This window comes from Lepisosteus oculatus, chromosome 1 (assembly GCF_040954835.1).
Source record: "Lepisosteus oculatus isolate fLepOcu1 chromosome 1, fLepOcu1.hap2, whole genome shotgun sequence".
In the NCBI taxonomy this organism is placed as follows: domain Eukaryota; kingdom Metazoa; phylum Chordata; class Actinopteri; order Semionotiformes; family Lepisosteidae; genus Lepisosteus; species Lepisosteus oculatus.
In genome coordinates, this window is record NC_090696.1 from 59,009,718 (window position 1) to 59,023,155 (window position 13,438).

The 13,438-nt window shown below is 38.2% G+C and overlaps 1 protein-coding gene across 1 annotated transcript; it reads right to left on the bottom strand.

Moving 5' to 3' along the window:
- Positions 1–5,760: 5,760 nt before the first annotated feature.
- Positions 5,761–13,438, bottom strand: trmo (tRNA methyltransferase O). Its single transcript, XM_006629840.3, has 6 exons — positions 13,237–13,438; positions 12,309–12,451; positions 10,979–11,153; positions 9,474–9,631; positions 7,784–8,449; positions 5,761–6,847 (listed from the first exon to the last, which is right to left on the bottom strand). The coding sequence occupies exons 1-6, from the start codon at positions 13,320–13,322 to the stop codon at positions 6,609–6,611; spliced, it is 1,467 nt and encodes a 488-aa protein (XP_006629903.2). The 5' UTR covers positions 13,323–13,438; the 3' UTR covers positions 5,761–6,608.

A 13,438-nucleotide genomic window follows, 5' to 3' on the forward strand; every position in this document is an offset into this window, starting at 1 on the left:
ATACTCAAAGTGTAAACATGCTACAGACATCAAATAGATCTGCACATTATGTTTATATCATTTTAAGTTTGTACAATATCAAAGAACATTTCTCTAGAAATATATTTAAATCATACACGTTATTCTGATTTGTTTTGGAAACATCAGTTTGTTTCTAGATACAGTAACAGTAGATCATGCAATCTCCTATCTGCAAGAGATTTGTATGTTTAAAATGATAAAGTGCAATTATGCTAAAGGTGGACAGCACTAAGTAAATAACCAGCATACCAGTAGTTTCTAAGGCACACAGATACTGTACACTAACACCCTCAATAAAATGTAGAAATGATGTACTCTGTACAAGACTTTAGAATTTGCTCTAATGAAAAACTAAAGAGTATAAAATATTTACCACAGAATACGCTTAATTATCAATCCTAAATGAAATAAGAATGGATCCTTTTTAAGGCTAGTAAAAGTAAAATACTCAAGATAAAACTTGTTCCACACAATTAATGTTTTTAATTTTCATAAAACATTCTTAAAAATAATTATTTTGTAAGTGCTGTCAATTACAATGTGATTCCTAAAATATTAAACACCAGCTTATGTAACATTTTATACATCACTGCAAACTTTAGAAGTACTCTGAAGAATTGTGCTGTATTCTTATTCACATAACAATGACTTATTTTAAAAACAGCCCTCACTAGAATAAGATATTATGCATAGTGGGATCCCTTCCACAAATACTTTTCAATGTTATGCCCTGGACACATATGTACACCTGATTTATTTGACATTTAAAAGAGTTAACATTTATTATTTATTATAAAACTGAGATGGTATTTCTATCCAGCAACCATATCACCTTGCAGCTCTCAATTGGCAACCCACTGAGGCTAAGCAGGGTTAAGCCTGGTCAGTACCTTGGTATGAGACCTCCCGGAAAGTTATGGTTGCTGATGGAAGTGGTACTAGTGGGACAAGCAGGGGATGCCACCCTGCGGTCTGTGTGGGTCCTAATGCCCCAGTATAGGGGAGGAGACACTATACTGTTCTGGATGCCGTTAAACCGAGGTCCTGACTCTCAGTGGTCATTTCTGGGCATTTCTCGATAAGAGTAGTGTGTTATCCCAGTGTCCGAACCAAATTTCCCCCCTCTGCCTTTACCGTGGCCTCCAAATTGTCCCCATGTCTTGCCAGGTAGGCTCTGGCTTCCCGCGACACCATATGGTATAAAGCAGTTTGGCAAATGATGTGACATGGTATTTCCGGGGCATAACATACTGTATATTTACCATCATGTTCCACTGAAGGACAGTCATTGATCTTGTAATCTAGAATGGATGTGAAAATAAATCTATCACATTTAGACAGTCTTCTGTGGCAAGGTAAGAGCTTCACAAGGAGTGGAAATCATTTTTACCCCCTAAAATACTATGAATCCACCACATTATCCCAGGTAAAGAAAATAGGCTTTGATTTGTCCCAGACTGAAGAAGAAACTGAACTGCAAATGCCCTGAGCTTTTATCTTTATTATTTAGTTAGTGGTACTTTATGCTGAATATAAAAAGCTTCAAACATGCATCCAGCATAGCAGGCTCACAGCCCTGGGTTCAATTCTGGACCTAGGGTGCTATCTGTGTGGAGTTTGTATGTTCTCCCTGCATGGGTTTCCTTCCACAGTCCAAAAACATACTGGTACTGTATGTTAATAATGTACATCTCTGGGAAAACTGGCCCTAGTGTGTGTGTCTGTGTTTGTGATGTGTCTGCCCTGCGATGAACTGACACCCCCTCCAAAGGATATGCAGCCTTGCATCTGTTTATTGGGCTCCGGCTCTTCTGCAACTCTGTATTGGATAAAGAGGTTAGAAAATGGATGGTTGAAAAAGTTAGCAGTCCAAAAATGGTCAGCCTTTGATAAAAGAAACCTAAGTAAATCTGCAGTGCTTGAACTTGAACTTGAACTTTATTGCCATATGTAACCGGTACTGGTACAATGGAATTCTTACTTACAGAAGGTCTCTCGATTGTAAAACAAGTGTAAAAAACAAGACAAAGTGCAAACAGTGCATCAAGACAATGTACAAACAAACAATAGACAATGTGCAAGTAAACATGTAGACAGTTTGAATGTAAACAATACAGACGTGTAAACAATGACTGGAGATGTGCAATAGATAAGAAATCATAAAGAGGTAGATGGTGATGGTGTAGGTGTGGTCCGAGGGGGATGGCTAAATGTGTTCACCAGTCTCACTGCTTGTGGATAGAAGCTATTGAAGAATTTAGTGTTAAGTGTCCGTATGCTCTTATATCTCTTGCCTGAGGGCAGTGGGGTGAAGAGCTCATGCCCGGGGTGGTGACTGTCCTCTGTGATGGCCAGAATTCTACCACGGCAGCGGTCCTCATAGAGCTGTTTAATCTCAGTGAGACCGCAGCCGATGATCTTCTGGGCCATATTGACCATTCTCAATATGGTCAATATGGCTCAATTTGTGCATCTCCTTCTGTACAATCTTGCAATGTAGCCAGCTTGGAATTGGGTTGTTGTTACCAAAGAAAAAAAGAACATATGTGATTTTATCAGATGTCCGCATAATACAGTATGTGTAACAAAGCTGCGCAAAGAAACCCTAATGTCTTTGCTTTGATGCTGTGACCCTCTGAGGAAATCAAATTACAATCCAGTACACATTTAATTTTTAGGTTAACTTCTGTAATTTTCAGACAAAAAAAAATTGTGTTCAAGGAGAATTCCAAAGCTATAGTATTTTCGTATTTCGGGGTTTTGAAAGAATCAGCATTGATGAGTGCATTTCAAGCCACAATAATAGCAAAATGTACATAATAACTTGTAAAACCTCCAATTTACACCATAAAATAGATTAATTTTCCAGGTATGTGCAGTGCCATATTCTGCAATTCAGAACGAAGCAACAAAACTTCTGAAGACGTGTGTGGCCTCATTACATTGTAAACAAGCAGGATTGTGAATACATTTCTTTTAATCCAATAGTAATATCACTTCGATTTTGAGACGGTATTGCAGACAAATACTGCTTACTTGTTAACTTGTTAACTCTGCATGCAGATCACATTGGAATATTTCTGCAGCGAAATGTCTGCTGCACAACCTGTATTTATTCGCTCGGACATCACAGTTCATTAGTCATTTTGGAGGCTAGTGAGCAGGAAGGGCCAAATAATGTCACAATTGGTGGGAATTCAAATGCGAGTTAGCGACAACATGGAACTTACAGGGCTTTCACAAAGTTAATGACTTAGTGCTTTATTTGGAAACTATTTTCTTTCAATAACATCAATTAATTTAGTTACTCTTTAGTTTAGTTAACCGGTCTGAGAAATTAGGACTGCAGTTCCCCTTTAATATTTAATGATTTTTGGGCATCAATCATTTTAGATGAACAATAATACATTTAAAAGACAGTGGTAATAACTGTTGGTACATAAGTGTTTGTAATCTACTAAATGTTCTTGATGGTTAGTAAACAAACAAGATGGATGTAAAAATGAGAGTGGCAGGGAGTGATTGTTCATTTATCAAGTTTCCCTGTGCTTACTTATAAAAACCCATCTAGTTGGTCAGTGTAACAGAACAGAACAAACAGAAATGAAGGGTGATTTTTCTAGCACACATGCAGTAGCAGTGAGGGAAACCTGGGTTATCATTATGGTAAGAGTCGAATGCCAGCAGGAAGGTATGTGCGAGCAGCACAGTTTGCATATAAAGTCTAACTGGCAAGATGAAACATGCATACCAAGCATCTCCAAAAGAGGGTATGCAAACAAAGAAACTGAGTAACTGATGATAACGTCAAATTGCTCTGCCAAGAGAGTCCAGTTAAAACAGCACTCCCCTGGCTTTTCAAAAGACATTATTTATACAGCAGAAGCTAAAGATCAACCTGTTGCCACACTGCACCTCAGGAAACTTTGTTGTGAACAACTACTGCAGCCTGTGTGCTAACAAACAACACTAAGCCTCGAGGCATCAGTGAAAAGCAGAGACTCTCTGTGAAATTCAGAGTGGACTTTCTGGCTCTTCTGCTCATGGAGATGGCAGTGAATAGCCTAGCTCCAAACTATCAAAGGGAAATGCTGCAAGTCCAGCTCTTCAGGTCTTCTTCTTCAGACCTGGCTGAAAAGCAGGATCCACACTGTGGGCGGCAGTCACACCCTTCACTGTGGAGCTCACTGCTCAGATACACTAGACTGCAACTGTGGACAATTTAATATCATATACAGGATATTTTCAGTAAAGTTTTAAATGCAGAATTTAAAGAAATATTAACGATTGAGTAAAATGTTATCTGGGACAAAAACTGGAAAGATTTAGACAATGAATGGGAAACTGACAGCTGCTGTGCTAAATGTTCATCAAGGAAGATCTCAATAACATGCCTCAGGCAGTGAAAGGACAAAGCTCTTTATTAAATAGTATCAGCATAGAAGAGTTAGAGGTGTTTCAGGTACATGAAACACTCAAGTTCAATAAATCTTCTAGGCCCAATATTGTCTTATCAGTTGTACTTAGGTAAACAATGGAAGCAATTGTACTCAAGTAAACAACAGAAGTTATCAGAAGCTATTGATCTTCCAACAGAGACACAAGACAGCGGGAGATACAATCTCGTCCTCATTCATTAGGGGTGAAGGATGACAAAACTGAACCAAATAATTATAGACCAATAGCTGTGACCTTATTAGCTGTAAAGTTAAGGAAATAAATAATAGAACAATACAATGTATATGGATCACATATGTTATATGTCCATCACTGGGGTTACCCTCCCATCTATCCAGGACATTTATGACAGACGGTGCTTAAGTAAAGCTCTAAGCATAATCAAAGACCCCACACACCCCAGCTACAGACTTTGTGATCTGCTACCATCTGGAAAACGGTACCGGATCATCGGGCCCGGACTACCAGACTCAGAGACAGTTTTTACCCCCGCACTATCAAACTGTTAAATTCCCAGCCTCTCTCACTCTCACTCTCACCTCACCTCTCACCTATGATCTGAACCTCACAGTGCCTTCTTCCTTTCTTTCTTACCAAAAACCCAAACACACATTGAAAATCTACCTCTACCATACATGTCAAAAGCTCACTCCCCATAATTTCTATCCCTTTATTTTATTCTGTTGATGCATATTTTTGCACATAACCTGTTACCTTTTTGTTGTTTTGCACATTGCCTGTTGTTGTTTTTTGCACATTGCCTGTTGTTGTTTTTTTGCACATCGTCTGTTGTTGTTTTTTGCACACTGCCTGTTGTCTCTGTCTTTCTTTTGCTACACAATTGTATTGTTGTTGTTGTTTTTTCTCTTTGTACTACTTATGTCCGAGAGCTAGCTAAAAAGCATTTCGTTATACCATATACCATGTATATGAGTGTAATGACAATAAACTTGAAACTTGAACTTATATGGAAATATGGAATATTTCGATTTTCAGCAGGCATTTCATAAAGTTCCCAATAAAACATTCTCAAATTACAAGCAGTAGGCATATGGGGAAATGCTTGTGTTTAGGATTGGTTAATTAGAAAACAGAGTACAGAAGGGTGAATGCTTAAATGGGGCAGGAGTAATTAGAGAAGTAAAAAAGAGATCTGCACTTGAACCACTGCTCTTCCTAATTCAGATTAATGAACTTGATTCTATTATAGTTAGTACTCTGGTCCAGTTTACAGATGATACCAATAGGGGAAGATTAGCAAACACTGTAGAAGCAGCAGAAGAAATTCCAAAAGTTTTTAATAAAATTCAATACATGGAACATGAAGATAACTCCCATGAAAGGAAAACCACAAGGTATTCCAGGGACAGAATTCCTGATAAACCTTCAGGTTCAAACCGAAAGAAATAAATTTATAGAATTAGGCACGTAGTGTCCACTCGAGGTACCCTAAATGCACTTTGGTTGCTGTACAGTTAAAGAACAATGTGAATGAAAACAATTTAAAAAAACATACCCATATTTATATATGCACTATTAACATTCTGTTGGCTACAACTGTGAAGTGAGTATTGCCATGAAATGTGGACCCACACAACTTTACTTTTCTAAGGAATCCCTGAGTGAGATTTCTATGACAGAATGCTCATCCCTGAACACAAACTCTAGCAATCAGGTACTTGGCTTGCCAATACAAATCTTTTGAAATAAATTACTTAGCCCATTATCTATGAAGGTAACAGGCTGGCTGAGGTTTTTATTCTGGGCTATAGACACCATTACTGTATTTGTAGTTCAGGGCTGGGGTTGGCGTTAAAATTGAAAATTTCCCAAAAATCTACAGTAATTGATAAATACGTTGTCTCTGCGAATAGACTGGCAAATGTGAAACTAAAAGAGAATGAAGTAGAGACTATCTAACCAGTTAAGAGTAAGGATTCTACAATGCGATCCATAACCCATGGTGAAGTCTCTTAGGAAAGTGAAAATGTGAGGTAACACCAGCAGCCTTTCACATGAGGATATATTAAGTAGTTAGCTATTAAACCACAGAGACAAATTAATCAATATATTCCCCACAGCAGTGATTCCAAACGCCACCTGTAGACGAGGACAGACAGGTGCTGGCTTTACAGCCTGCCTTTGCTGCAGCACTCAGAGGACTGAACGGGTCTGACTCTGAGGACCTCTGCAAAGCCCTCTCCAAACCAGCAGGTGATGTGCGCGGTGTCCAGGGTGAAGTGGAACAGCTGGTCCTGACAGCGTGTGCGGCGGTACACAGAGCGGGGGTCAGCAGACAGCACCCCCCTGATGGCGGCGGCGGCGTCCTCTGTGGACTGCAGAAACTGGAAGGAGGGCTTCCCTGGCACTAGACAACAACACAGAGAGATTCCAAGGTCACTGCCATTGGCTTCAAGGAATTACACTACCTCCCCATCCCTGTCTTTAAAACATCATCCTGTTTAACATCAGGACTGTTTTACAATCTAACCTTAACTCAAATCTGAACATACTTCTACATAAATGTTAGACTGTTTATAGATATTGGATCATACATATGAGAGACAATAGAGAAATGGTACGAAACAAGCATTATGTGTCAAACAGCCACCTTGCCTTTGTGGATCTGATGATTCTTTGTACAGTACTTATTACAGGGAGGTTCCCTGGATCAAGATCAGACTTTGCCACTGACTTGTTGTGTCACACTCTGAAAAAGTCACTTCACCTCCATGTGCTCCATTCTTTGAAAGGGAGGTAAATCTGGATTTGTCCTATAACTGTACAGAACACAAAAACTCATGATTCAGTACAGCGGCATCATCTATACCCTTTTGCCTTATGAAAATGTTGAAAAACCAGATTTCTAATAATGGAAGATCCAGTTTTGAGGCTTATCTTTTTATTTACAGAGGGTATATGCAATATCACTGTAGTGCATAATCACACTCATTAGCTATCTCGTTGATACTCAAAGAAACCTGAAAATCTGGTCTCCAAAAGGACTGAGTTCACTGGTTCATCACCCAATCATCCTGGTGACTACCAGTCAGGATCACTGAAGTCTAGTTGAAAAAACTAAAAATTAATTGTTGTCAAACACCAGGTCTTTCAATTACTTCTACTGTATGCCCACATTATTTATTGTTTATAAACAATTACATTTTTAGGCAGCCAGTTGTACCTAATAGCTGGAATGGACTAAAATCCAGTGCTGAATGATCTCTCACAAAAACATATACATGTGGTCGAACACTAGACTCCTTTCCCTAAGTATTTTATAACAAATGCCTTGAATGTATACCTGCTTGTCCTGGTGGTTGAAACTCCTTAAGATTCCTCTCAGCATGTGGAGTAAAGCGCACGTTGAGACTGGACACAGGTGGCTCTCTGATCCAAGAGGCTATGGTGGTGTAGGAATCTGCGCCAAACTGTACCTCTTCACTGGACTGAAGCCGTTCATCCTCACAGGGTCTGACAGTAGAGCTGTTTGCCTGCAGGACATTTTCTTCTGTAGCCAAGGTGGTGAAAATATTTTTGTGACTGACATAGCTTTTAATTTCTGCTAAAACAGAAGGAATGTCTTTCTCCCTGGGAATCTGGCAAGGCCTGTTTGGTTTGGAGTCACCGAGAGCACCAGTGGAGGTCATCAAAAAAGCCTTTGATTTATCTTCAGAAAACATAACCTTTGAATGTGAGCTGGCATGTTGTCCTTCTTCCTGCAGGCCTCTGCCATCCTCCAAAGCCAACAGATTCCCAGACAAATCTTCAGTCTTTGTATTTTGCTGTTTTAGAGCATCAGTTTCCTCATCTGAAGATATGCATTCTGACATATGCTGTTCAGTGCTGGCTGAGCCTACAGTGTCCAGAGCTCTGGTGTGTGGTGCATCATAGTCTGGTATATAGGGTTTGATGTCCAGTACAGGGGTACCTTCGATCATATCAATTCCAGATAAATGCACTGTGTCGCCTGTATAGAAAAACAGGTCCTGTTTAAGTCTGCAGCATTTTCTCAATGCATTTTTTCCTGTGCTAACTTACATTTCTTTTAAGGAACAAGTAAAGGTTTATTTCATGCTAAAAAGAGAGGAAAATAAATACAACATTTTGGCTGTGGAGCCTTCTTTGGGTGAAGGATTAAAGAAGACCTAAAGAAAGCTCCACAGCCAGGACGTTGTGTTTCTTCTTGTGTTTAGTTGAAGAAACAATGAAGACACAACGATACAATAAAGATACAATGAAGAAACACGTAATTTGTTCCTTTGCAAGCTATGCATACTGATACAGCTACCTTCTTGAACTACATTTCTTTTATTTGGCAACATAACTTATTATTGACTTAGGGAAAACACAGCAAGGCAACTGATTATATCTGCGTTAAATCTTCTCAACCCAAAACACAAAGAACAAGTGTCCTGATCCTAAAGGCTAAATTGTTTTGTTTAATGTTGGTGTTTGCTCTATTCAACTGTCATTTAAAACAACAGCCATTAAAGAACACTATCATTTATTCTATATAACAGATATGACTATACTAACTATTAGTGTTTTTATTAACCAAATTTCGGTAACGTTCCATCAGTGATGCAGCTATTAGTGTAATAATATTGAAGATATGTCCTTTAATGTTGCAGCTTTATTTTAAACAAAATTCACTCCCGGTTTAATTTTGAGAAAGCACAAGCCTAAAATCCTAGACAATGTTATTTTTTTACAGATTACAAAAAATAGATGTTGTAATATTTGTAAAGTTATTTTAGTATTAATATTTACCAATTGAAATTAAATAACCTTTTAGAACTGAAACATATGACTGTTTTGACACTTTTATACGATACTATTTCAGTAAAAGTTTATGCTCTGGTCCTGGACTACTGCTACATAACAAATTTAGAAAAAGGATTCATTCACCCATAAATTCTCACTCCTTGGGGAAAACCTTTGAGCAAACTAATTTAAGCCTCTATGTACCACGTACTCTTCTGAGACATTACCAGCAATCTTCTCCAGCCTTGCGAGAGTCAGCCCTATAGCATTGGGGCGATGCGGGCTCCGCGTGGAGAAAACCCCAGTCTTTAGGCCATTCAGTCTGGGAGGCTTCACCTTTGCCTTGTAGCTCTGGTGCCCATTTTTGTGGAAAATAAAAATAATCCTGTATGCAGGAGACATAATAGGATGCTAGCATCGTCCAAAATTCAGCTGTAGTAGAAACACTACCAGAAAAATGTAAGACTGAGGGCATTCAAGGCTTTACTAACTGAATACCAGTTCTTGGAATTAAACAGGGCCTGAGGTGTACATCCAAAAGTGCCAATCCTTGAGAACATATTGTTCTGACATACTGATTTGGTATTGGTTTTGATTTCTGTTGATATTCTAGGAAAAATAATGTTGGTTCAAAACAAAAAGCATCTGATTCATTTCTTGTTCAGAGCTTTTAGACACAAACATTACTATTACTTACTTGAGAATGTGCATAATTTTTGTTACATTCTGAAGAGCACATCAAAATGGAGGAAACAAAAAATTAATATGGATCAAAATTTATGCAATACCCGTCTTTCCTTTTTCTTACTTTGTCAACTGGAGGATCTGGAGCCTATCCCGACAAGCAACGACGGGTGCAAGGCAGGGTACACCCTGGACAGGACAACGGTGCACCGCAGGGTAGACAGACACAAACATGCAAACATGCATTCACATCCGGGCAAGTCTTCCCAGAAGCCAGTTAATCTACAGTGCCAATTTGTCTTTGGACTGTGGGAAGAAACGGGAGCACCCAGAGGAAACCCACTCAAACACTGGAAGAACATGCAATCTCCACACAGACAACACTCGAGGTCTGAAATTGAACCCAGGGCCCCAGCACTGTAAGGAAATGCTGTTAGCTGCTAGCTGTTAGCAAAACACTGCTAACAACTACGTCATAGTGCCACCCATTAATGCAACAGGGAAACGGAAATTCAGAATTTCAAAAGAATTTCAATATAATAATCCTTTTTAAATTTTAAAATGTCTTTAAATCTTATTTAAATATATGATGACTGAGAAAAAGGCTATAGTTCAGAATGAAAACATAGAGAGTATCTATTCATACAGCGGGGGCATTTACTGGATCAGTTATAAGCTGATTAACATGCTCAAGAGTACAACAGCACTATTCAATCCAGGATTTGAAACCCTAGCACTCCAGAGGCCTAACAGATATGTGAGCACCATATATTACACTGTGTATAATCATACTGGAGTTTCTTTGCTCAATAACAAAGACCTAGCTATAAAGGTAAAAGTCATCTTGTGCTCAAACTAAAATATTCTCTTAGATGAGTGCACATACTTTTTTCAGCTGTATAATACATTTTATTTTTACTGCAGACAGAAAACACGAGGACAGAAAAGGAAAAATAAATGAATGCCTCCCTAAAAATTAATATAAAATCCTATATTCCTTGCGTTGTGTGAATCAAGTAAATAAAATGTAGCCACTTTTCTTCCTTACCAAACATGGGAATACTGGTCCAAGCCTACCAGAGAATGCTCTGGATTGTTAAACACCGCCTTCTTGATACGCAAGGTTGCTCTAGATGAGGTGCAGATGGTAGGTTGCCTTGGGGTGCCAGTTTTTGTAGCAAAGCAAGACTCAATATACCCAATTGGAACAGTCTGAATAATTCCTAGGGGAAAAAAAAAAAGAAACAAATATTTTTTCACTTTCAGTTCCATTTTTTAACCTCTTCCCATGGAAGGCCACTGTGTTTTTCAGCAGCTTTTCTGCACATTGAAAATACTGCACAGTTCCATCTGATCATCATTGATAGTCAAATCTTTAAGTCAAATTTTTGTGCTAATACGTTTTTTAGTTGGATTTTTGTTCAGGTATTGCAAACCAATACAACAGAATGAGAGAAGAGCTTCCTCAACATCTTTTGACTTCCACCTCAACTTTTGACTGAATAGCTATGCATGTACTTTAACTAAGAGCAAATAATAAATAACTTAAAATTTAATGAAGTTACTAAAGGTATATCCAGGAGTAACTTCAGCAATACATTGGTTCCGTTCTCCAGATTGCTATGACCCCTAATAGGAATAATGGCTTTCTGGTGATGATCCCCATTTTTTATTAATATATCAGTCTATGGAGATCATCCCAGACAAACAGCCAATATGGAATGTGACAGAAGACAGAATGAAAAAATGGGATTATGTTATATTAATGTACATGTGTATATCAATTAAACAGATTCTTATAATTCAACACTTGTTGTAAATAAAACACAGTGATATTCTACTATTCCAAATTGATGTGTTCTGTAAATTGCTAACCATGATATTATTCAATGGGATTTTTACAAAGGGCTCACGGTTGTTCTCATCAGAAAACAACTGTTTCAATTTTCTTCATGAAGGTGAATGGTTCTACTATTGAAAATATTACCACTAATGTTTCAGGTTCAAAGTTCTTTAGAACCTTTGTCTCTGCAAACTATTGCATTTAGAATTGAAGGTGGAGAACATAACAACATTGGTCTAACCTGTCAAGTCATCATCTCCAAAGGAGTACCATTAAAATAAGTACTAATACTTTAACAAGTTTCAATATGGGGCCCTTTCAGCTTCATGGTTCTGTACAAGCCAATCTATCTTGGCTAAAGGAAGACCTAAAAGTTATACTCTTTATAGGACAATCAGTTATTCAACAAGAACTGTCTGTGTTCTGTTGGTCTAAATCCATGGAAGACAGTTATTACACTCCAAGTACACAGACTATTTCTTGGGGAGGATTCTTTGTTAAGAAGAGTTTAAATGCAGAGTGACACATACAGTACCTTTCTCCAAAGACAGGACTGAAGGCTCTCTGTCTGACTGTGGTACAACCACTCGAGTCCTGTCCTCCTCGATGCTTGTCAGAACTGACTGGAGGGAGCTCAGGTTTTTCCTGTGTGAGCGAACTGCGCCATCAGTGAGCTGCCTGTAAGTGGAACAAAAATGAGGGCTCTTGCTAAACCAAAGATAGACGCTTTTCAAATGTCGCTGTCAATGTCCTGTGCATGCAACAAGGGATTAAAGACTCAAAGGGTTCATTTACCCTGTTACAGAAGGGCTATTTTGTGCATGTTAATATAAATCAAGAAACACTGTCAATCTGGACAATTATGGAACTTTTTTCTTCAATTAAGAAATTAAGAATCTTTTGAAGAAGGGAAAGTCCAGCCTTTCGGGGAATTACATTTTCCTTGAACTGTAAATACAACTTGTGTTAAAGAATAAAGAATGAAAAAATATATATACTAGTCAGACACCCAATATTATCTCCGTTATAGTGTATCATAACCTTCTTTCTAGCTTACGTAAATAAATCTTAACTAAAATTCCCTTTCAAAGTTGACCAAAATGATTCTGGCCCCTGGAGCAACGGAACTCTTAAACAGGATGGAATTGAAGTAGAACGGCCTCTTAACAGCGTTACTCCAGGTTTTCTAGTGTACGTCTGAGAAGCAACTACTGTATTTATTGTACTTTAAACTGTGATAATCGCAGTTTCGTTTCTGCATACATGTTTGAAGTAATGTTTCTGCGAGAAAGGGAAATGACTTGCAGAGTGCAGAATTAATGACTATTTACCAAAAATGAATCGGGCTACAATTAAAAAAATAGATATGTTTCTGATGTGTTACAAATAAAATTAGAATTCATTACGTCCTTGTGTTGAATGTGAGAAGTGCACCTCGTGGGAAATATATTTTAATACATTACCTCAGATTTTTTATTTCTTTCCTCATTACCGATATTTGCTGCTGGAGTTTTTGCACATGTTGTCCACAGTTGCACGACTCAGACATTCTAGACGTTTTATATTTTTCCTTTTCTTGTGCCTGCAAGTTACTTTACGTATTGTCAAATTGAAACCAATGTATTCCGTTCATGCACTGCAAGATATAACATGTTTACCAGAAGA

Excerpts from the sequence above, each read along its gene's own strand:
- trmo (XM_006629840.3), bottom strand. The coding sequence starts at position 13,322 with ATGTCTGAGTCGTGCAACTGTGGACAACATGTGCAAAAACTCCAGCAG. Across the intron at positions 9,632-10,978 it reads GACCAGTATTCCCATGTTTG|GATTATTTTTATTTTCCACA; the intron begins GTAAGGAAGAAA and ends TCCTGCATACAG. Across the intron at positions 6,848-7,783 it reads TCAACCACCAGGACAAGCAG|TGCCAGGGAAGCCCTCCTTC; the intron begins GTATACATTCAA and ends GTTGTTGTCTAG.